General features: G+C 41.8%; 2 protein-coding genes across 3 annotated transcripts in view; both read right to left on the reverse strand.

Moving 5' to 3' along the window:
- The window catches only part of dhx9 (DEAH (Asp-Glu-Ala-His) box helicase 9), a gene marked incomplete at its 3' end in the record, with an annotated part of 26,650 nt that extends 24,994 nt beyond the window's left edge, over nucleotides 1–1,656 (reverse strand). Inside the window, exons 1-2 of the mRNA XM_080034197.1 lie at nucleotides 1,595–1,656; nucleotides 1–54 (exon numbers count right to left, since the gene is read on the reverse strand). The exon at nucleotides 1–54 is cut by the window's left edge and continues 94 nt beyond it. Coding sequence (XP_079890323.1) covers nucleotides 1–17 — 17 coding nt within the window. The 5' untranslated portion in view covers nucleotides 18–54; nucleotides 1,595–1,656. The remainder of the gene's footprint in view (nucleotides 55–1,594) is intronic.
- Nucleotides 1,657–6,240: 4,584 nt separating this feature from the next.
- Nucleotides 6,241–16,022, reverse strand: LOC307255611 (programmed cell death 1 ligand 1-like). 2 transcript variants are annotated; one of them, XR_013845029.1, is made up of 4 exons: nucleotides 15,948–16,022; nucleotides 10,766–11,134; nucleotides 7,158–10,424; nucleotides 6,241–6,786 (listed from the first exon to the last, which is right to left on the reverse strand). XR_013845029.1 is itself a non-coding variant. In XM_080034330.1 (3 exons), exons 1-3 carry the CDS (start codon nucleotides 16,000–16,002, stop codon nucleotides 10,240–10,242), a joined length of 609 nt encoding a protein of 202 aa, XP_079890456.1. In that variant the 5' UTR covers nucleotides 16,003–16,022; the 3' UTR covers nucleotides 6,241–10,239. The 2 variants fall into 2 exon arrangements, 1 of the variants encoding a protein (XP_079890456.1); XM_080034330.1 differs by having other exon boundaries at nucleotides 6,241–10,424.
- Nucleotides 16,023–24,471: the final 8,449 nt, after the last annotated feature.

Consider the following 24,471-nt stretch of genomic DNA (forward strand, 5'->3'; position numbering starts at 1 on the left):
TTCTTAATGTCCGCCATGGCCGACACACAGCGCGCCTCGGGTTACGCTTTGAATCTGAAAAATAAAATTTAAAAAGAATGGTTGTTAGTTAACTAGAAGAGAATGGTTTGAACATTTTAGCTCCAACATGTACGTGTGTGTGTGTGTGTGAGTGAGTGAGTGAGTGAGTGAGTGAGTGAGTGAGTGAGTGAGTGAGTGAGTGAGTGAGTGAGTGAGTGAGTGAGTGAGTGAGTGAGTGAGTGTCAATTGCAATGATGTCGAGTAAAACAAATGCAAAGCTAAAACACGCTTGTTGTCAAAATCACTTTTTATCAAAATCAGTGAATATCTCCTCATGATCCACTACCTGGCTGCACTGTGTGAATATCTCCTCATGATCCACTACCTGTCTGTACTGTGTGAATATCTCCTCATGATCCACTACCTGTCTGTACTGTGTGAATATCTCCTCATGATCCACTACCTGTCTGTGAGCTGGAAAGAAATCCAGTGTTAATACACAGCCTAGGCTCTGTAAACTAGTATGTAAACAAAGGGTATGCACTCAAAAGGGGCTCACCACAGCTAGCAACATGCCTGTGTACAGAGCCAAGGCTATGTTTTTTTTCCAGCGCACACACAGTACAGACAGGTAGTGGATCATGAGGAGATATTCACTGATTTTGACAAACATTGATTTTGACAACAAGCGTTCTCCAGAATCACTGACTACACCTTTAAAAATAAAAAAATATATGTATCTTTGAAACCTAGTCAGTAAACTACAGACAGACAGACAGACAGACAGACAGATAGACAGATAGATAGATAGATAGATAGATAGATAGATAGATAGATGCTGACGCTTATATACACATCAATTCACTCAAATAATAGAAACCAAAGAAAGTTAGGCCGACTGGAAAATATTTTAAAATGCGACCAATTGTAGCGTATTTTAACCGTTATTCAACCGTTATTGTAAACGTCTCTTTATACCAAATACATTGATTTAAAATAATTGTCGCACACACCAGACTCTATTCATAAACTGAGTACATTTACACACTCACACTATGGTTAATACACCTTAATCTGCCGTGATTTCAACTTAAAGTATAAGTAGAGTTTGTTAAAGCCCAGTTCAGACCAAAGATTCGCCTTGCAACTGCTTGCAACTGCAACTCCTTGCGACGAGACCGCCGAAACGTTCTAAAACTGGACCTTGCGATTTGACATGTTAAATCTTCTGCGACGCCTTGCAACGGCTTGCAACGCGCTGCGACGAGCAGTTCACACTGCTGCGATTTATCCCCTGCGACGTTCTAAAACCGTCTCGTCGCAAGCAGTTGCAAGGTGAATCTTTGGTCTGAACTGGGCTTTATTAGAGAGAAATAGACCGTTTATAGTTTAGAATGGGCTGAATAACGAATGAATAGGTCTGTGTGCGTCTCGTTGAGCTAGCGTTAGCATCTCGGGTTTTTTGCGTTGAATAATTCACTCTGCCGATACATTTAGCGCTGTCTCAAGTAACTGAGTGATACCTTAAATAAATAAGTACATTATAAATACCCTAAATGCGGCTTTTATTGTATTAAAAGTGGTTATTTCTTACCAACGGTTAGCCACGTTATGCTACTAAAAGCTCCTCCAGAAATCACCTTTTTCTTTTTCTACGCTGTTTATTGGTGTGGATCGCAAAACAAGCTTTAGTTTCACATCGCCACCTACCGGCCCGGTTTATGTATGACAGACTGTTTGATATTAATTCGGTTGTTTGTTTTGTCTTTTAAATGCTATCACTGAATGAGAAATTAAATATTTCTAGAGATGCAAGATTGAAGAAAAACGTCAACGATCAGTAGGCTACATGAGCAATATAATTTTTTTGAGGCAATTTGTCTGCCTGTATCTGTTCTTTGTTTTTGTTATCTCCTGCTCTCATGCCCCATGCTGTTTGTTCAGACAGACAGCAGGGGGCAACACGGGACGCTTCACTCTGTTGGTCGGATGAGAATTTTCCCCCGCCCCCTCTTTCTTGATACATGCCTGTCGCTACACGATCTCGTGTAGTGACAATGCCAGGGCTCTCAGGAAAGCTTTATGTGACTTCCGCTTAACAGCTCTATAGGCCAGTTAGTCTCACAGAGGGAGATGGAAAAAGAAAAACTGCAGATGAAAACAGAACTGTAAAAATAAACATTTAACTATAATAGGCCTATAACTAATATAAAACTGTGAGAACTGTTAATAAGAACACAGCAGTGCAGAGGATGCTGGGATGATTAATAACAGAATAAACCATCACACTGGTCCATGTGTGATATAGAAATACTTTTGTGTCAGAAGGGAAGTTCCCGTTTTTTGATTTTTCTTGTGACTGTTGGGAAATGTACAGCATGTCACTGAGTAAAAAGCCCCTGAACCCACACGGACTCAGCTTTGTTGTTAGTGACATGAAGACCCCCTTCCGCTCCTCCCTCAGTGTAACTTGGCACCCAGCCAGCATCACGCCCTGAAGCAGCAAACATAATCTGCCCGTATTAAGTTAAACAAAGAGCTGAGCCGTTTGATTATCAAATTGCTCTGGGGATTGTCGTCATATTAAGAAGCTGTGTGAAGCAGGAATACTTTGGTAGCTGCATTAACTCAAGTATTTACATATAAAGAAAACTGAGATGACAGATAAGTAAAACCAGGAGGAGCTTCTACTACAAGCTGCAGCATGCACGGTCACAATGTATTACTTCTCTGTTCTGCGTAGAACAGGAAGCAGGCAGTTATTTATTCAAACTGACGTCAGCGGCCATCTGCCAGACCAGACAGTTGGTTTAACAGGCCTGTACAGGTTGAGGCGTGTTGTGCCTTGAGACAGACAGAGTTCCTGTTTTGTGCAATAAAGTAAATATGTTTGTATGCACATCAGTCTCATCAGGAACCAGACTTCCTAGATTATCAGTATGTTTAGGCCACACAGCAGCACCTTTTTCTATTTGACCTTATTTCACATTGTATTTTGTAAATGTTAGGCTATATTTATCTATTGTGTCTTAGTTTCTGTTGTCATTGTTGGAGCCTAAGAACTGAAAGTTTCTTTACAAACAGCTTCTGCAGTTTTTGTTTTCCACAGAAATAACACACAAGTATGAGCTGCTTAAACACATGTTAGAATCAGAATCAGAAAATGTGTTTTTGCTAAGAAGGGTTTTACACAGACAAGGAATGTGTCTTGGTGAATAAGGTGCATACATTTAGACATAAACAAACAGTGACTGTCATAAACACAATATATAAAACACACAGACATAAGAGATAACATTAAAAATAAGATAAAAAGAATGAAATAAAAGATACTATAAATCACAATACTTTATAAATTCTGTTATGCATATATTTGAGGGTATGAATGCCAGAGTCAGTGTCAGTGGGGGTGGGGGTCCCGGGACCTGTTAACTGAAGAGGGGAAGAAACTGTTCACGTGGCCGCAGCCTCCTGGCAGAGCGGAGAGTCTCAAACAGACTTTGACCAGGATGGGCAAACATCCTGCCTCCAGCATCACAGCCCAGGAGCTGGAGGGGAGGGGAGGGGAGGGGAGGGATGGAAGGTGGCAGCCAATCACCTTCTCAGCAGAGTATGATTGGCAGCACTCTCCTCTTGTACTTAGCTTTGGCAGCAGTGTGCCAGACAATAGCCTTGTTTGAATAGGAGCCATGTTGCTCAGACCCACGCAACAATGACGCACGTCTTGCTGAGCGCACAGCAAAATGCTGCAAAAATGCTGTGCGCTCAGCAAGACGCGCGTCATAATTGCGTCATAAACAACTCCTACTCAAACAAGGCTAATGATGGATGAGGTGAGGATGGACTCAATGATGATAATAATACATTTCATTTGTTTTGCACTTTATATTACAGGAATCTCAAAGTGCTACAGAGAAGTAAAAGAAAAGAAAAGAAAAGTCAATGAGAATAAAATCAGTTAAAACATTTATAAAGCGAACCTATAAAAGACAATTTAGCAAAATGTTTTTTTAAAAAGATGTGTTTTAAGTACGGCTGTCGAACTATTAACATTTTTAATCAGATTAATCACACGGTACCTGTGGATTAATCACAATTAATTCTACCATTCGAAATATGCCTGAAAAAAATCGAATTTTCTCTGTATATTGTTGTATGAAAGGAAAGATAAATGACAGAAGGTGGATATATACATTTAAAAAAAGAATTTTATTCAGACATACAAAACTTAATTCTCAGGTTTTTCCAGGTGAGTATTATATTTACCCCTTGGCATAAAAAAATTTCCACACGACATGAGACAAAAACACATTACATTATTATCACGGTAAACAAGACTCCGCTGACATCAAATGCAGCTGTTTATACCACAAATACAAATGATAAATGGACTTATAGCGCTTTATCTCCGTTTTTCACAGACGCTTTACATTGTTTTGTACACATTCACCCAATCACACACACATTCATACACCGATAACATGTGGCGGGGAGACGGGGGATCGAACCTCCGACCCTGCACACCAGAGGCGAACTCCTTACCCATTTCGCCACTGCCGCCCTGATACAGGAGTTAGTGTTCAGGAGGAGAAACATAAAGCTAGGTGACTCGGCCTGATTAAAAATGTTTGCTCTTAGACTCTTATCCGGTGACTGAGCTCCAACCACATCCACATGATGGTTTTTATATTTGACTAATACAATATTTTGCATAGCTGCTGGCCGTGACCAAAAGTGGAACAAACGTTAACAGCCGCAGTCTAGAAACTTCCTCACATTTAATGCTGAAGGGGAAATGACACTTGTGAATCATCACCATTGTGGTCACAGAGACAAAGCAGAAAACATTCAGAGCATCTATGAAACATACAGCTCTCAGTGTTTCCCCTAGAATTTTTTTTAGGCCCGGTGGTAAAAGCTGATAAAGAGTATGAATAATGAACATTTCAGAGTTCTAAAAAAGGGAACAAGCGAATGGTTTCACAACGTGTTTCTCACAAACTAAACCACATCTTAGTCAGACTCAGTCAAGTCTGAGAAGTGGGAGATGAGCAACATTCTCAAACTCCACGTAGACTTCCGTCTGGTAAAAAAAAACGTGGGTTAACCGGAGAAGACTGTACTAGCCATGTCTCCATCTAAATGTAAAGGGATTCCTTTTTTTCTTTTGAAATTTCTGAAAAAAAGGGGGATGAAATATACTTCTTAGGTGTGTTTCCATCAAGCTGTTGGAGCGGATAAACTCGACTACTTTGGTCTGAAGATGATGTTATACGCTACTTACAGTAACACAGCTTTGTGTTTCGATGCATGTTCCCCGTGTTTACTGCTATCATGTGACCGAGACATTATGTGGCGATTATGATTCACGTAGCGGCAGGAGGGACTATACGATGACCAAACAGCTGATCAGTCACACGTGTTGAATTGTTCATTACTGCTTGGAGCCCCCTGAAATTATATTATCAATTAACATGAGACAATAAGAAAATAAAAGCTGAACTTCCTGAACAAAAACTGACATTTGGAGCAATGTTCACCAACAAATGAAGAGAAAACACTGAGCTGAGCAATTTGGGGGCAAAACCTATTCTGCTTAGGACCCAAAAAAAGTCTAGAGCCGGCCCTGAGTAAATTACTTCTGCCTGTTGGACTGTATTTAGGGTCTTTGTTTCTCTGTGTTCATCATTTTTCTTTGTTGTTTGCGCTCCGGGGGGAATTGGAGGGTGTGAGAACAGGTTTCAACAGGATCAGATCTCTGATAAACAAGGTCTCTAATTACTTCCACATAAATGAAACTGACCTGGCATGACTCTGAATAATCCAAATTAACCAGAGGGGGCGCTATAATAAATGTATTTAGGTTTATAAGTCACAAAACATAAGCAGATCAGATTATTTTTAGAGTTGTGGGAGGCTATGAGTCAGTCAGTGACTTCAGTACTCTGATGTTTGTTTGTTCAATTTCAGATTTCAGTAGGATGTCAAATGTTTCATCAGCCGACATTTGTTAAAAACAACTCATGACTTCAGCTCTGATCGAATTTTTGTGACGATCCAACAACGCTCTAACACCATTCTTTTAGCAAACTGAGTATGTGTTCATACATTATTATTTTTTTTCCCCCAGATATTTCTTACCTAAATATTATGTGTAGAACAACGTTTCTACAGCTGTGAAAAGAGTCATGTCTCCGGGGAAAGAGGGCTTTCTGATAATGATGCACAGCAAACCTGGAATCAAAGAGCAAGTTGTCCTTTTATTTTTATTTATATGTACACAACAGTTAAAAGCATCAACACAAACATCAAACTCAGTTCAGTTTACAACACTGACTTTTTTATAGCTCTTTTTTTGTTATTAAAGTTGAGCGCAGGTCATTTTCTCATTCATTATTACGTCCATTGATTAAAATTTAAAACATTTGCATCAATTATTTCAATCTCATGTTAACGCCTGTAATTCATTAAAAGCATTAGACTCTTTGGTTAATTATTTTATCCAAAAATTAGATTCAGTTCAATTCTACAATTGAATCATGAGACTCTGGCTCTAAACTGCATCATGTTCTTTACGTATGTATCCCAGTGATACTCAATACAACACTCTGAATAAACTGAAACCAAAAGATACCAAAAATAAGCTAATTGATAACACACCGATTGTCTCGATTCAAGTAAGCACCTAAGGAGTTAATCGAGACACAAATTCACCTCATAATAAAAGGTCTAAGTAAATGGTACAAAGGAAATTGTAACAAAATAGAAATGCAAATAGTGCAAATACTGAATGGTAAATGGTAAATGGACTTGTATAGCGCTATATCTCCGTTTATAATAATAATAATAAAAAGCAATACAACACAACAAAACAAAACACAGACCCAAAGCGCTTTACATTGTTTTTTTTTGTACACATTCACCCAGTCACACACCCACACATTCATACACCGATAGCAGCAGCTACCACGCAGGGTAGGCTTAGCACTAGGGTGCTAAGCTAACTAAGCTAACTATCGGGAGCAATTCGGGGGTCAGTGTCTTGCCCAGGGACACTTCGACATGTGGCGGGGAGACGGGGGATCGAACCTCCGACCCTGCACACCAGAGGCAAACTCCCTACCCACTTCGCCACTGCCGCCCCAAATGAATAAAACATTGGGCTTTTTGTATGATTCATATTATTTCATAACCATATCCCTCTGCACATTAAGTGTTCAGGTAATTACATTCATATGTTTATGTTTATTTATACAAACAGTAGATATGACGTGCGGCTCCCTGACTCTTTGGACGTGCGACTCTTTGGATAGGAACACTATAAGGTACTTAATTACAGACGTTTATCACAGTTAACTTGAAATGTAAAAAATAACGGATTAATTCTAACACATGAAAGTACAAGTGCAAGATTCAAGCTGCAGATTGAATATGTAATAAAAGTTTGAGACCTTTACATCTGACATTTTAACAGTAGATCATAATTTTCTGAGACACTTTTTTTCTGTTAAATCTGAGTTTTAAAGCTTCCGTTTAAACCATGAAGTATGTGATCAATCAGTGCTTTGGGCTGACAAAGGTTCGCTGAATTTAGATGAAAAATTATCTTTGAATAAATTAAAAATTTCTTTCTTTTTACAAATTTGAAAATATGATAATGTTTTTGCTTTGGTCATTAAAGCACTGTTTATTTGTCTTTATTATTAATATTGATTTAATATTTTGCTACATAAATATATTGATGTAGTTCACAGATTGTTGCATAATTCCATTATCGCTGTTTATTTGTGTCTATAATTAAACAGGGTCTGCTGTAGATTGTTAAATTATTATTATTCGTGAACCTTTGTCACAAACATTGCTGCCAAATTAATCGGTCTCCCCACACCCACACTGTCAGAGCTCAATGTCAAGGCCATCTCACGCATCGCACTTACAATAGCACAGGACAACACACACCCACTCAACTGCCACTTCACCATTATGCCCTCCGGACGCAGGTACAGGTCCCTGTTGTGCCGGAGGGCTCGCTATGGCAAAAGCCTGGTGCCTGCAGCCATAGCAGCCCTCAACAAAAGGCCAAGATAAATCACCCCAGTCCCACCCTGTTTATATATCCTGTATGTATGTTTACTTTGTGTCTGTCTATTGTCTGTCGGCATGCAGCCCATAAATGTACATGTGATGTGGAAAAGAATTTCCCCTTGGGGACAATAAAGTCTAAAGTCTAAAAGTCTAAAAGTCTTTTCAATTTTGAGCTCCTGAAGGTTTCTGCTCGGCCCGGACAGAAACAATTCACTCTTTTGACACACAAGTGCTTTAATTGAACATAGGGGAGAGTGGCCTAAGTTGTGCATTTTGGAAGTTGTGCCACCCCTTGTTTCTAGAAAACCGTGGAAGAAATTGGAAATGTGACCACATATTTAAGAAGAGCCATCCATTTGACTTATCCTGTAAAGAAGGGAGACATTTCACTTTGCCTTTCAAAGTGAAATTTCCATGATCAAGGTTTTTTGATTATTGTGTCTGAACAATTATAGACAAGTTTGAAAACATTTGACACATGTTTTAGTGCTTTGGTATGCTACATTTTGAGTCTATACAGTTAGCACGATGTCAGCCCTAAATTGCTGCATCATGCTTATTATCCAAATTTCTGGGATTGGGGTGATTTGTGCCAAAGGGCCTGGGTGAGGGTTATAAGTAAGTAAGTAAGTAAAATGTGTTTATAAAAGCACATTTATGACAGTTTGCACTGTCCAAAGTGCTGTACATAGTGCATTCAGTAGGTAAACAATTAAATAAATAATAAAATAACAATAACCAAAATAAAAGACATAAAGCCCATACATCCACATAAACACAGATAGTAGTGCAGAGGTAAGATAGTTAATGGGGAGGAAACACCAGGGTGTACATATGGGTTTTGAGCCTTGATTTAAAGGCAGAAATGTAGAGGGAATCACATGTGTCAGGTGGCAGTTGGTTCCACAAGCACGGAGCAACTAGTGCAAAGTACATTTCTGAGAGTTGTGCCAGTGGCATGCCTGTATACGCTGGTCACCAAAAGAAAGTGATTGTCTACAGTAGCTCAGAAGAGAGTGACATCTCAATTCCACTTAACGACACCACTGATGAAAGTTCAAATGGCCAGAAAGATGATGGTGGTGACTTTGTCATTGTGAGCTTTGCAGGTAAAACCATTAGATCTGCTAGGCCTTGTTTAAGAAAATTGTCCTTCAATCTTTGTCAACTATTTACTTTATTTACTTTAAATACACCTTAAATAAGTGATTGTCTAATGGATTTGTCTTGCATTACAGTTTATGAGATATATATCAATGGCACAATTCACCCCATGGTATTCTCTCCAACCGCACAACTTACACCACACCGGGGGCAAGTTGTGCATCAAGACAACTTTTTTTCCGAAAGCTATATTTCTTCAACAGTTTATTCCAGATCCAAAGTTTTTATTGCCAGGGATGCACAACACCTTGAAATATATGTACATATTTGAGTTGGAGACTTTACTGTCAAGGCCTTACTTTAAAGTCACTTTGAGTGAAAAGTTGCACAATTTAGGCCACTCTCCCCTATAACTTTTATGCTTTTCAAACTATTTTTTTTATTCACGGTTCAAATTAGCAGGATAAATCTTCAAATCCATTTAACTTAGTTAGTTACTAGTTTTTATTAGGTTTTTCCCCTTTATTCTGTATAAACTAAAACTGATTGAGTTCTTAATCTGATATTGAACGTAGATTAATCACGCTTCTATAGCCTTTGCACACTGCAGCTGCACTGGAGTGGTGATTGTCTGTCTTGTTCTGCTGTTATAGTATGATGATATCTCATTAATGGTGCTTTTTTTTCTTTTATTTTTTTTTATATTCACTTTCCTAATGTGTATTCTATACTTGATGTATTTTAATCTTGATGTATTTCCTGTAAAGCACTTTAAATGGCCTTGTGTCTGAATTGTGCTTTAGAAATAAACTTGCCCTTCTAATGGAGCCTAAAGCTCTTTCCATCTCTGACTAAGTGGGCAAATATAAATTGCATTTAGTCTCACTCGTCCCTCATAGAGATATTTGTCACGCGGGACCAGTTCGCTAGCCCCTTCACCGCGGCAAGGTAGCAATTCATAAAGGGGAAAACATTGGTAAGCTCTGGTGAACCAGACCGTCATGGTCCAGAGCCTTAAACGTCAGATTTAAAAGAATCCACTGATCATTGTCAGGTGTTAAGAGGCTCAGTGACATTTCCTGCTGCTTTATAAGCAACAGACGGTTTTGAATTCCTGTTAAAAGGTCTTTTGATTTTTCTGAGAACAAGAAAAAACCCAACAGATAAACAGACCAGTGCACATAATCCTGCTGCCAGTCCAATCCACCACCACATGGGGCCTTCACTCTCGAAACCTGAAAATCAAAACACACATTAGATACAGCTTCTCTTCATGTTGACTCACTTCACCCACCTTGCCTCGTGTGAATGTGTATGACTGCTGTACGTTTGAGGTGGTGGTCGGAGGGGCCGATGGCGCGGAATGGCAGCCTCGCTTCTGTCAGTCTGCCCCAGGGCAACTGTGGCTACTATCGTAGTTTACCACCACCGGTATGACTGTGTGTGAACGAATTGAACCTGGAACCCTGTAAAGCGCTTTGAGTACCTTGAAAAGCGCTATATAAATCCAATCAATTATTATTATTATTTGACTCTCAGGAATGAAAAGCCGATTCACTGAACAACATTAGCTCACCTGGGTCAACCTGAAGTTCAACAACCTTCAGTCTGATGGTACTGATTGGCGGACCGCCAATGATGCTTCTCTTTTGACGTCTTGAACGACCTCCTGCAACTCGGGACTCGTACGTTCCACTGTCAGTGATTCTCGAGTCCCTCAGAACTAAAGATATGTTTCCATCCTTCAGTCCTTCGTCCGCCAGCTGCACCCGTCCCTTAAAGGATGAGTGCTGGTGGGTTGGATCTGTATGTCCGTCTCTGTAGAAGAGGACGTATTCTGAAGGCCCCAGGTCATCTCTGGTCCACTCCACAGCTATGATGAAGGCGTCACCAGCAACACATTGTAGAGTGACATTTTGTCCAATTACTACTTCCAATGGTGGGTCTAAAAAAAACAAAAACGTATTAAAACTAGGGCTGTCAAATCATTGCGTTCATTTCGATTAATTAATCACAGAAAAATTAACGAGATTAAAAAAATGAACGCAGATTAATCGCACTTCTATATTGCCCTTTGACCCGGTGCAAAAGGGGTGAGACGATAGCGCAGCTGCACCTGTGCAGCTTGCGGGCGGCCCGCACGGGATTAAACAGTAAAGAAAGAAGCAGGGGAAAGGGGCCGAGGGCTCTATGGATGTGTTATGGGATGTTTCGGGCAAATAAGCATGAAGGTAAGAAGACAGCTTATTTTATTCTCCGCAGTGTCTGTGAATTATTCATTTAGTGGGCGCAACAATGTAGGTTCAAAACTCAAGTATCTCTCAATCTTCCTCCGTGTCTCACTTTCGTTTGCTAGCTGCGTGTGTGTGTGTGTGTGTGTGTGTGTGTATGTGTGTGTCGGTGTGTGTGTGTGTGTCTCAATATTTTTGGCTTTGAGTAGTACGATGGCGAATGAGTCGGGGCTATGTGGAGCTGTGGCAGTGCAGCGCTGTCTGTTTTGGAGATAGACAGTCTTCATTTAGCCTGCTGGTTTTTTTGTGGTTTTAACTAGAAAATTCGCCCCGAGTTCCTACTTTTATTTCATGTAGCCTAGAAACCTGACTAAAGGTGAGAACACACCGGGCGCGTTGGGTGTGGTGGGCGCGTTGAAAAATCCTATTTTTGCATAGGGAACCATTGGTTGGGGCGCGAGGATCCGTTGGCCGCGGCAAAGCGTTGCTTTGGGCGCGTTGCCAAAGCGTCACCGCGCCGGCAAAGCGTCAAAAAAAGATGAAAATATTGAACTTTCAACAATCCGGCGCGTGACGTTTAGCCGCGTTGGCCAATCAGCGGTGAGCTTGACCCTACGTCACTGGCAGAGAGCCGGAGGACAGAAAAATCTGAGACAAAATGGAGGCGCAAATAATCACCGCTGTGTGTGCGAGACCGTGACAACACAGAGGCAAACACCGAGTAGGAAATGTATTTACGGCTAGCTGCCTGGTGCTGTATGAAGCCGCTCGGGGTTACAAGATGTGGGGAAAGTGAACCAGGAGCAAATAATCACCGCTGTGTGTGCGAGACTGTATAAACACCGTGGATGAAATGCGGCTGGCTGGTGATATGAAGCCGCTCGGGTGGGGAAAGTGAGCCAGGAGAATGGGCTTCCTGGTTAATTCAGTGAATATGTGTGGCTGTGCTTAAGCCGATAAACCAAGTTAGCACCGGTCGGATAGCGTTAGCTAACTCACCCGGCTGTGTGCGGCCACCACCTCCATATAATGAACCCAAACATAACGGCTAAATCCGGGGAACTTTCACAACGAGTACAGCGAAGCACCGGTGTTTATGCCTGCCCTATAGGCTATCTACGCCAGCCACGGTCCCGTCACAGCCAGGTAATGTAGGCTACTTGCCTTTATTTTCTACTGCCCTGTGCACAATGCTGCTGTAAATGTGTTTGGTATGGTGCTGCCTTGCTGTTTGTGTTCATTTCCGAGTGGCGTGAATCTGCAATGCTGTTTTAAGGCTATTTGTTCCGTTCACTTGCTGTTTATTTGTTTTTTGGCACAATTGTTGGCCGTGTAGAAGTTGTTTTTGTGTGGACATGAACGCTGTTGTGTCGGGTCGGATCTGATCGCAGCCATGGTTGATTAGGGGAATAAATATATCGGGGGAGACTAGCTGCGTAGCTCCGTTCCTCGGACTCCCACAAAAGATAGAGCGCAGCGATGGGGATTATCTCAGCCATGGTTGATCAGCAATAGAAAAAGCAGGGGAAAATAAGTTTCGGGCGGGCTTATCTACGTAGGCCATGACGTAGGCGCGTTGCTTTTGGGCGCGTTGGCCAATTTTTTGACACAAAATGACCACGCGCCAGATCGGGCGCGTTGGTCACTTTGGCCCAAAGCGCCAACGCGCCCGGTGTGTTCTCAGCTTAAGGAGAGGAGACAGAGCTATGAGAGACAGAGAGAGAGAGAGAACTGTAGGATAGTCTACAGCTGTTTATAAACAGGCAAAAAAAGTGTCATATAAGTATGCGATTAATTTAGATTAATTAATCACAGAGCCTGTAATTAATTAGATTTTTTTTTTAATCGCTTGACAGGCCTAATTAAAACACATTTCAAAAGGAAACAACAGTCAACACTACATCGGTTTAGACACAAAGGATATTCATACACATGGAAACATTCAATACTTGGTCAAAACTGATGTATCACTATATTATTATTATTCAAACAATGTAAAAGAATTGGTGTTGTCAATAGATTAAAAGAAAATTAACTAATTGATCGCACAATTTTCTGTGATTAATCTCGATTAATTGATCAATAAATTAATCACGATTAATCTATTTTTTTACTATTTAAGAACGAAGCTTTTAACAGATATTTACTTGAGTAAAATCATGGAATTAATGTAGAATTAGGACTGGGCGATATGGGCTAAAATATTCTTTAGTACTTTCCATCAACAATTTGAAACTTGCACGTGGCAAAGATTGTGCGCATTTTATTGATTGTTCCACATCCTTCACCACTCCCATACTATGGATCCAGAACTATTTTATTTGGAAACAGAAGTGTTTTTTTCATCTTCTGTTAATCTGTAAACTGGGAACACTAATACTGACTCATTACAATCAATAACTAATTTAATTGTTCCCAATAAACGGTATGCACCTCGCTGGGTGCTGCCAGTGACCTATTATATCGTTAGCAGCCGCACAAGCTCACCTGTTAGCAGCAGCACAAGCTCCACCATCCCCGCCAAGCCTCCACCATCTACACTACAATGAATACCATCAACTCTGCACAGCACCCAGCAGCTCCACACAGCAAGCTAGCACCAGCTACCACCATGCTACTTGTGGATGCAACCTTACCTTACTGACGGAGAGGATCTGAGGGGTAAAAATGACATCATCATGGAGCTCTCCTCTGTTGCATCCACTCAAATGAAGCACATTGTCACCCTAAGATCCTCTGGCTGCGGCTCCCGCTGCATGACTAGCGATGATCCTACTCTCCCGTGGTCTGGCTCCGCCATTGCTGGTTCTTCTCCTGTCACTGAGTCCGGGGCTGTGTCAGGCAAACCCAACGATCGGTGGAGTCTACTAGGTGCAAAACCAAAGCTGGCAGCTACACAAGCTCTCAACAAAGGGGAAGGACAAATGCTGTTGAGGCGACCCCTGTTAAACCAGTCGTTTGGTCAACAGCCCGCAAGGGTAAACATTGTGGTCGTCCGCGGACTCCCCCAGTACCGCAGTGCCTGGAGCTTGGCAACAGATTCGAAGTTACAGGAGTTTTCTTCAATGGAAAATGGCTCTAGCTTTCCTCCTCTGTTCCAGCTACGTCCGGACGGCCACGGTTCACCTGTGGACAGGGATACCACAGCTGTCCCTTCGCTGCCCACCGCCACTTCCTACGCCGCCGCTGTCTCCTCTCCACCCGACGCAGGATGCCATCATCAGACGTTCAGGAGGATCAACCCGACAAAACTGACTTTAAAATCGACTCCGTCCTGGTGACGTCAAATTCAGCCGCGCACACCAACTTCATGTTTGGCTCAAACAATATTGTCTCTCCTTGGGCATTCCCTTTGTTGACAATTTTAACGTCTTCTGGAACAGACCGAATTTCTTTGCCCACGATTGTTTACATTTAAACAAACAAGGGAAACATCTTCTGGCCAGCAACATGCTGTTTACAATAAAATCGTTTCCTAGCGTCACTCCTCTTGCAAACTGTCTCCACACCAGGTCAGTCAAGAGGTTATTATCTCAGCCTCAATGACCACTAGTGCCCATGCAACTTGCACCCCTCCTGGCCTGGACCATCCATTAATGTAAAAACCCAATCCCTGTATGTCAGTCTGTCAGATCATCGTTAATCCCTCCTCACAGAACATACAGGTCACGCCACAGACCACTTGGGATTTCCAGTAGTGATTTTAAAACTGTACCTATAATGTGTAATAGTTCAGTTGTGATGGACCACCCCGCTGTTGTAAACCAGGACATAAGCATAACTAAGCTAAACTAACCACACATCCTCAAATCAAGAAACGGTTTGGGTTTTTTTCACTTAAACTTAAGAAGTTTGCTTCAGCACAATATATTAGACCATGTTAAGATCTAAGTGTCTCAGGCTGACCCAGATGTCTTGGTTCTGACTGAATCATGGCTGAAAAAACAATGCAGATGTGTACAGGCCCCCTTCAGTGGTAACTTTCTGGCACATTTTTTTCCACCCACCACAAAAAAAGAAACTCTTTTCTCTGCCTTTCTTAATGAACATTTACTTGAACATTTTATACTTAAACATTTGTTAAAATTTTTATTTTATTTACAGAGACAGACGCTCAGATCCAACCCACCATCACTCATCCTTCGAAACATAGTCTCCCCACAGCCAGATTGTCAGAGCTCAATCTCAAGGCCATCTCACGCATCACATCCACAATAGCACAGGACAACCGACACCCACAAAACTGCCACTTCACCATTATGCCCTGTTATGCAGGAGGGCTCGCTATGGCAAAAGCCTGGTGCCTGCAGCCATAGCAGCACTAAACAAAAGGCCAAGATAAAAACACCCCAGTCCCACTCTGTTTAAATATTCAGTCGGCATGTTATTTTTATTGTGTTTGTCCATCTGTTATTGTCTGGGTGCGGCCCATAACTGTACTGTGACTTGAAAAAGAATTTCCCCTTGGAGACAATAAAGTCTAAAGTCTATTTCTAACATGAATAACAAAAAAACAATCATATTTACCAGAAGCCGCTTGAGCCAGAAGGATCCACAGAAGAGAAAATGTGTGAGTAACCATTTTGTCCCTCGTCTCCTGCTCGACTGAACTGCCCTTGTAGGAACTGTTTGATGAGAAGGAAGACAGTCGATCATATGAACCACTCTCGAGTCAACATTGCACTCTGCTGGGCAGAGCTGATTCTTACGTCTGTGTTTCTGTCTGGGATGACACTGAGCATAGAGCAGCTGCTTCATGATGCACTTTGCACCAAAACTTCCACCTACAGGCAAGAAAGTACTTAACCTACACTATAATACTGCTGATAATAACTTCACTGAAAAAAAATATATAAACGCAAAAATTTTGTTTTTGCTCCCATTTTTCATGCGCTTAAAGCTACCCTTACCTTTGATGCATTTTTACACTTTTTTTGGATTAGGTTAAAATGGTATTAATAACGTAATGACACTCTAAAATGCAAGACAGACCCACCAGGGGTAAAAAACAATGATTTCAATCTCATAATATTTTGTGAAAACTTCAACCAATGATATTATTCGGACCGAACGATTTGATTGGCTGACGGACCTGTCTGTTTGCCGTCTGCTTCTGTATTGCTCTCAACTGGAGGGTTTGTTTTGATTCCAAGGCAGACAGTAGCGAGTAGCGACCATTGTAGAAAAGGCCCCAACGTTCATAAGTTACAGTGTTGTTATTTCTTACAGTGTGTTAAGATGTGTTTTGTTCAGTTAGGGCCTTGACGTCAGTCGGCCAGAGAGCCTGTTTAGTAAGTTTCCTTTCTCTTCTCCCTCGGTCAGATGTGTGAGCGTGCAAGTTGCCGCAGTAAGCGATCATTCCACATGGAAACGTGTCTATCTGAGTTTAAATGTGAATCACCCGTGTGTGAGTATGTACATGCAGTCCTGATCGCTGTTATAATATAGTTTGCATGTTATTAGCGGCTGCGATTCGCGGGTCGCAACAGTTGTTCTAACGATCTCCTCACGAGCAGAGTTTAAGCCTTTGTTCTTTTCCCGCGATCTATATGTGGCTGTGCCTGTGAAAGAAGGAAAATAAAGAGCGGATAAAACCCTACTCCTCCTCTCCTGGTCTCATGCTTATAATCTGACGCCTTTGGCCATAAGTGGTGTTCTGGCCGACACCTCTGAAGTGAAACCAGTGATACAAGCAGATCAGCGCGGTACCGGTACAGCCACGAGTTTCCTCCGCTACAATATAACTCACGTGCGTGCGCGGAGGCAGTATGTTGTAAATCTGCTTGTGTAAATACATTTTCTTCAACAAAAAAAAATAAAACACCGGGGATGGGAATGAGGGGGTGGGGCATTGGAGGGAGGCGGGATGGTATGATAGTGCTGTAATTCTCAATTGCAGGATCGGTAAGAGTCCCTTTAACTCGAAGATCTAAAACTTTTTCTATATACACAAAATAACCATCCCTCTCAAATATTGTTCACAAATCTGTCTACATAGATCTATTTATTTATTTTTTAATTTAACCTTTATTTATACAGGTAAATCCCATTTAGACCGGAGACTCTTTTTTAAGGGAGACCTGTTCCCATTTAAACGTTCTGGTGTTCTGGTGGCCACAATAAAAGGCCAGGACACACCGGTCTGACTAACGACCGTCGCCCGAAAATGGAGTCTGCCGATTCGCTACACGATCTGAGGACCGCATGCGCAGAACGGCCGTCATCTTGGAAAGCCCGCAGTCGCCTAGGCAACGCACGTCAGCGTCCTCATCCCCACCTCCTCATCCCCCCCTCCTAAAGTTCCCCGTGAGCACACACAAAGTCCGTGGGTCAGCGGCCCCGTAACTGAATTTAATTCCAACACGTAATCAGTATCATGATTAATTTTTCTATCTTCATAACAAACCAAATGAAAATCAGTTCAGAATTGAGCGAGTTACAGTCTGTTTTTAGTGCAGTCTGTATCTCTCCAAAATACTTTGGGCCGCTGACCCACGGACTGTGTGTGTGTCCGAGGGGGGAGGGGGGTGAGCCGAGGACGCTGATGTGCGTTGCCTAGGCGACTGTCTAGAAAGCGCGGCGGTAAATACAAGTATTAGTATTAGGCATAGATAGTACAGTCCCCTCCAATAGTATTGGAACGGTGAGGCCAATTCCTTTATTTTTGCTGTAGACTGGAAACATTTGGGTTTGACACCAAACGATGAATATGAGACAATAGATCAACATTTCAGCTTGATGCATGTGAGTACTCGCTGAACGAAACAAACAAACAAATTAAAACAATGGCTAGCGATGCGATACTGTTGTCAGCTGTTTGTGCTACTCTTACAGTTTTCTGGATTGAACCTCAGTCCGGACCAGACCTGAAGCTCAGCGTTTATGTCATAGAGCTTACTGTGCCCTGGGAAGCTGCAGTCGAGGGGGCCTAAGAACGTAAGATCGTTAAGTACGCTGAGCTGGCAGCTGACGCTGAAGAGCGCGGCAGCAAAGGTGTGCCCAGTTGAAGTCAGCTGCAGAGATGTTGTGGGTAAAACAACAACCAGGCTACTAAGTAGCCATCAAAGCTCTCTCAAGTGCAGCTGAACAGGCAGGTTGAGGGTGTGGATGAAGAGTAGAGAGATTAACTGCTCGTAATTATCTGCTATGAATTTATCAGTTTTAAAAAACAATTTACATAATGTTCAAATTATTTATATATCATCCAAACTGGTCACTTATTTTGTTAATTTCAAGGTGTGAAAAGGCCATTAGTTTTGACTGTATAATGTGGTAACACAATAAGCAGAAAAGTCCATTTCCTGCTACCTGCATGAGAGGAAACCACAACATTGACACTGATAGACAGAGAGGAAGGAGGTGGGTTTGACTTGGTGTGAGACCTTTTAATGTTAATGTGATGGTCTCAGATGACACGGACCTAAAATGGAGGAATCTTTGTTACAGAGGCTGCTAGGTGAGTAAAACTATATTAATGTGTGTTTGTAGTAGTTGTATTTTGTTTTACCTTTGGTGCCTGCATGTCAAATAAATTCTCTCATGTCTCTGCAATTGAAATTTGGCAAGCATTTTGAAAATCATTGAATGTGTACGGAAAATAATCCATATTTTTTCATAATTATTAATAATCAGCATGTGGTTGTTTTTCTGTGAACAGAAGTCTTGTTGCATGTTAAAGCTGAAACCAACCTGAGTGTTATTTCTCTGTAGTTCTAACTTCACTGCTGTGCTGCTCCACAAGCCATGGTAAGTAAACGTATTCTGTGATAGCTGATTATTTGGTAAAGCTTTATAATTCAGCCTGCAACTCAAAGCATAATTATTCTCTATTTACAGTGTATGCGTGTTCCAGTAGATTACTGCTGAGGACAGGGAACAAGACGTGCAGGTTAGGGAATAAGAAGGAACAATCTGATAACTTAAACTAGGGATGTGAACAATGTGTCGATTCTCGACTCGTGCTCAAGAAAAATAGAAATCGGTAAATCGGAGGGTTTTACTTTATTAGATGTTTTGGGGACATGGGAGACGTCCGTGATGCTAGTTCATGTGTGGTTGCGAGCGCGCTGCAGGCGCTTCATTTCTGCAATGTGCGCGCATTAAATGTCTGCTGTGGGTCAACAGTGCAACATATGCAGCCAGTTATAATATTCGTCTACGACCGTGATGTTCAATCACCTTCAAACAAAGCCTTTGCCCGGGAAAAGCAGCGAGTGGAGCGCTGTGACAGTGAAAATCACCGGGAGACCTCGCCAGTGTCAGCGAGTGAGCCGCCGCTCAGAAAAACTCTGTGGTTTGATGCAGGGCCGGAGTGGGACTCATTTTCAGCCCTGGAGTTTCATGCCTCAGATCAGCCCACTTTCACGCCGACATTATTAATGTAATGTAATAACAACCTTAATATGTACGTCTGCAAAAGTGCACTGTTCTCTGCACCCTTGTAATTCTGTGTTTTTAGACTGTGTGGACTCAAATGCTCCTGTTTAGCCTATAGCCTACTCAGGTGCCTGCCATGGTGCTACTATGTGCAGTAGGAGTGTACGGAGACGTCATTATCTGTAGGCTATCTGTTCAACAAACACAATTAGCCTATCTATATGTAGGCTACCTGTATTCGGATATGAAACCGGAAGTGGCTGGGGCTTATGGGCTTATGTGTGAAAAAAACAACAATTATTGTCCCTTCAGAGCCTCAAATTGATTTAATATTGGCATATTATCAATAATGAGATAGGCATATTTTCCTCATACTGTACTCATCTGTTTCTCTCTCTCATTATAACTGTCTAAGCCCCTACACGTTTGACTGTGGGACATTGAACATTCAGAGTCTGAAACAGTAGGCCTATTACATCACAGTAAATCATAAACTTGCCCAATTTATTTTATTTTTTCATCTCTGTCCCTTTTTATTTTTAACTAAACTAAGTTGTATCATCGATCTAGATAAGATTTATTTTGCCCGTTTATTTCCCTCTTCTCTCTCACTCTCTCTCTCTCCCTCTGTCTCTCATAGGCCTATCTCTGTCTCGCTATCTCTCTCTCTCCCTCTCTTTTTTAATTTCTAACTTAGTTCAATGAATAATTACTTTAGACTAGGAAACAGCGTTTTATAATCTAGTGGTCTAATTGATCAACGCACAAAAACGAAACTTTTTTTGAGCAAATCTCTTAGTTATAAACAGATTGTATGAACTAAACAAGCGAAGTGTTTGCAGATCGAATATTTAAAGATCGATTTTATTAAATGAAGAGACGTGGTTCACGTTCAGAGATTTGAAATAAATAAAAGTCAGGAGGGACTGAAGGTGACTCGGGGTCACAAACATCCAGCGGAATGGAGAGACCGCAGCTCACGGGGCCATGCATAAACGCAGCTGGTCTATCTCTTTTCTGCCACGGCAGCGGAGATGAACAGCTGATAGGTGCCACTCAAGTTAAGGCAGAACGCGCCGCGTCAATTTAGTGCATGATAGGCAAAATAAATAAATAGTTGTTTCCTGAATAATAACGAGATTATTCGCGAAGTAAACATATTCGGATCGATCATCTCATTATCCGTGCTCATCCGAATAGGCCAACATGTTCGGATTCTGGCTCATCCCAGTGCAGCCGACGCTCCAGTCGCCATTGTCCCGAGCATGCATTGAACATATATGACTGGGGGCTGTGACTAACTTTCATAAAGCCTTTGGTATGAGCGCAGAATTACAAGTTATCTTTCACCTCGTAGTCCGACATGCTGCTAGAGAGAGACACGCAGCAGGGCTAGGAGGCCCTAAATTCTGCTTCAAAATAAAAGTAATCTCACGTTACGCCAGTTAGATGCTTTTAATGTGAAACTGAAGCTGTAGGAAATGGTCAGTTTCCATTAGCAGTAACTTAACTGCGGACTAATAATATGATTTTTAATGCACCAATAGGTAAAATGATATTTTAACCCAGTGCCATGACTGGGCCGGCCCTCGCAGCCCAAAAACCAGAGCGGCCCACCGGGAATGCTCCCGGTTCTCCCGATTAGCCACTCCGGGCCTGGTTTGATGGATAAAATGATAACCGGGGATATCCTACCCGTTAACGTTGTCTATGGGAACGGCTTTCGCGATCTGTTTATAGGCCTATGTCTCGAGCCCGAATACACAGAGCCATGTCGGCAAGCTGACAGCGCGACTGGGACTGTACAGTAAGCCACCTCCCTCCGTTACTTTCTCTTTTCAGCAGAGTAAGTTACAATCACATCCGACGCATGGACAGCGTTTAATTAAAGCCTCTAATTTTTATTATCAAAAAGGCTTTGATGCAGATGAAGTCTGAACACACACAGCGGGCGGGCAGCAGTGTTTTTTAAAGGAAAGTGCAGTTGCTCATTCTTATCAGCAGCACAACTGTGTGCTGCTGCCGCAAAAAAAGGCACACTGCCCTTTTTTTGGAATGTGACAGTAAATCGATCAATTTGTCGATTCATGCCTTCGACACATCGACACGCACATAATGAGTCGTTTAACATCCCTGACTTAAACATCATTTGCAATATTAAGGGATTCAGTAGGATCTGGAGTTTGAGTTGGATTGAGGTTTTGGGTGCTGTTCATTTTTTGTTATACAGTAAAGTAATAAGAAGCGTTTTCATAATGATGTGGTTTGTACATTAAAAAACTATGTGCGGGTGTCCGTCTGACAGCCATAGAAGTCGTAGAAGATGATAGATATTATGTCTGTCCCAGTTGATTAGCTAAGCGCAATCCTAGTAGATGGCAGATTTTAGTTCAGTAGATCATACCTTATGGCGCTTTTCCACTGCGTGGTATCAGCTCAACTCGACTGAACTCGCATTTTTGGCGTTTCCACCGCAAAATCATGGTACCTACCTGGTACCTGTTAGCGGCTGTTTTTTTGGTATCGCCTCGCTCTAGATCCCAAGAGAGCTGAGCCGTAGCTAAAATGTGACGTTGGCAGACTGCCGGCCACTGATTGGCCAGAGACTACCGGCTTCAGTCTGTTGTTTATACTCCCAAACTCTCCGGGACTTTTGGAGTGTATTTTGTCTCGCCGCGTGCAGCCTTCTCTGGCTCTTTCATTTGATTTGCATCACAGACCCGAAAAAAACTTAATGAAATGTCCATATATTCGCTAAGCTCACGCAGTTGTGTTGGTTGTTGGGGATACTACTTTAAAACATACTGTACACGACACGAGAGGGGTCATGTAGGGCAGCTAGCAGCTATATAGCCTATAGTAGGCAGCTGGGACAGACATGATAGCGAGCAATTACATTACAAGCCTCGGACTGCACCGACTACCTCAATAAAATATTCAGGCTGAGACACGGCTTGCATTTGCAAACACATATCCTGAAACAAGCACAAAACAGTCAACTTTATCATGCCCGTGTTTACGTGCATAGGAATGTACGTGGCGCATCCCTACAGCTGACTGAGTGGCCAATTCACTCACCGGGACACCAACCCTCCATTTTAATGGCCCGTCACAATATTGTTCTACTTCTTTTAGCAAACAGATACAAGGGGGGTTTTCTTTAAACATTTTCCATCAGTATTTTTGGCGGTTGGTTCAGTTAATAGTACAACAACTGCTCGTAATTTCTGCCCCTTTGCGTGACGACCCCGCCCACGTTCAGGAGGTACTATTTGCAGTGGAAAACGACCCGTGCTGCTACCAAACCAAGTTGAGCTAAGCCGAGTTGAGTCGAGTAGAGCTACATGTGCGGTGGAAAAGTGCCATTATATAATACAATAGGGCTACAACTCGAGCAGGAGACTTGAGATATCAGTCCGACATGGTAAATTTGTCTGTGACTGTCAAGTCGTGTGAATAGGTACGTAGTGTGAGTAGAGCTGCAACGATTAATCGACGAATCGATGATTAATCGATTATTAAAATAATCGCCAACTATTTTGATAATCGATGAATCGTTTTGAGTAATTTTTTAATAAAAAATGTCCAAATTCTCTGATTTCAGCTTCTCAAATGTGAATATTTTCTGGTTTCTTTAATCCTATTATAACAGTAAACTGAAATATCTGTGTGTTTTGGACATAACAATACATTTGAGGACGTCAACAATTTATCAACATTTTTCAACATTTTCTGACATTTTACGGACCAAAACACTAATCGATTAATCGAGAAAATAATCGACAGATTAATCGATTATCAAAATAATCGTTAGTTGCAGCCCTAAGTGTGAGCCCGGCATTAGTTAACCATATACCATGATATACCAAGTCTAGATTTAAATTGACATGGACATGACAATTTCATTGGACGAACCAGATGCATTGTTTTAAGCAGTGGCGAACTCAGGGGAGGGGGGTGCCCTCTAGGGTGCCCCTTCATACAATAAATTATGATGATGTGCCCTCTAGAACAAGATCATTCGATGACTTGCCTTAATGAGTGCCCTTATAGTCCCCTTCTGCCCGTTTGGTGCCCTTTTAGTGCCCCCTATAGTACCCTGGTAGTCCCCTTCTGCCCGTCTGGTCCTTCTAGTGCCCTTCTGCCCGTCTGGTGCCTCCATGGTTGAAAAAGTGTTGCTAAAGTGCTATGGTGGTGAAAATGAGAGAAAGTGCCTTATTGGCTGCCCTCTACACGTGAACAAAAATGAATGAGTGCCCTAGGTTGCCCCTCCATATAATAGGCCTAAATGATGATGATGTGCCCTCTGGAGCAAGAATATGGCAAACCGAAAAAAACATGTTGTGGTTAGCTAATGAGGTGCAGACGTTCCTCTCTTTGGTAGCTGACGAACGGGGAATGTGAAAGAGGCGTTGCTTTCATGTGGCGTCGCTATGACAAACAGCTACATCGAGTGGTACTTAAATCTCCACTGGATAACGAAGCAAAAAGCGGATTAAGAGTATGTCAGCACCCATAGTGGAAAAGCGCAATTAGATGCCAAGTTAGAAAAACTTAATATTTTCAGTCTGCATAATCCGTTTAAAATGTATATACATTTTTTGAGCGTTCAAGATCATTCAAGTGTAGGTCATTTCATGCAAGAGAGACGATAATAGTCAGCTATCACCTCAAC

This window comes from Ammodytes marinus, assembly GCF_949987685.1.
Source record: "Ammodytes marinus genome assembly, chromosome: 9".
NCBI classification, from domain to species: Eukaryota; Metazoa; Chordata; class Actinopteri; order Uranoscopiformes; family Ammodytidae; genus Ammodytes; species Ammodytes marinus.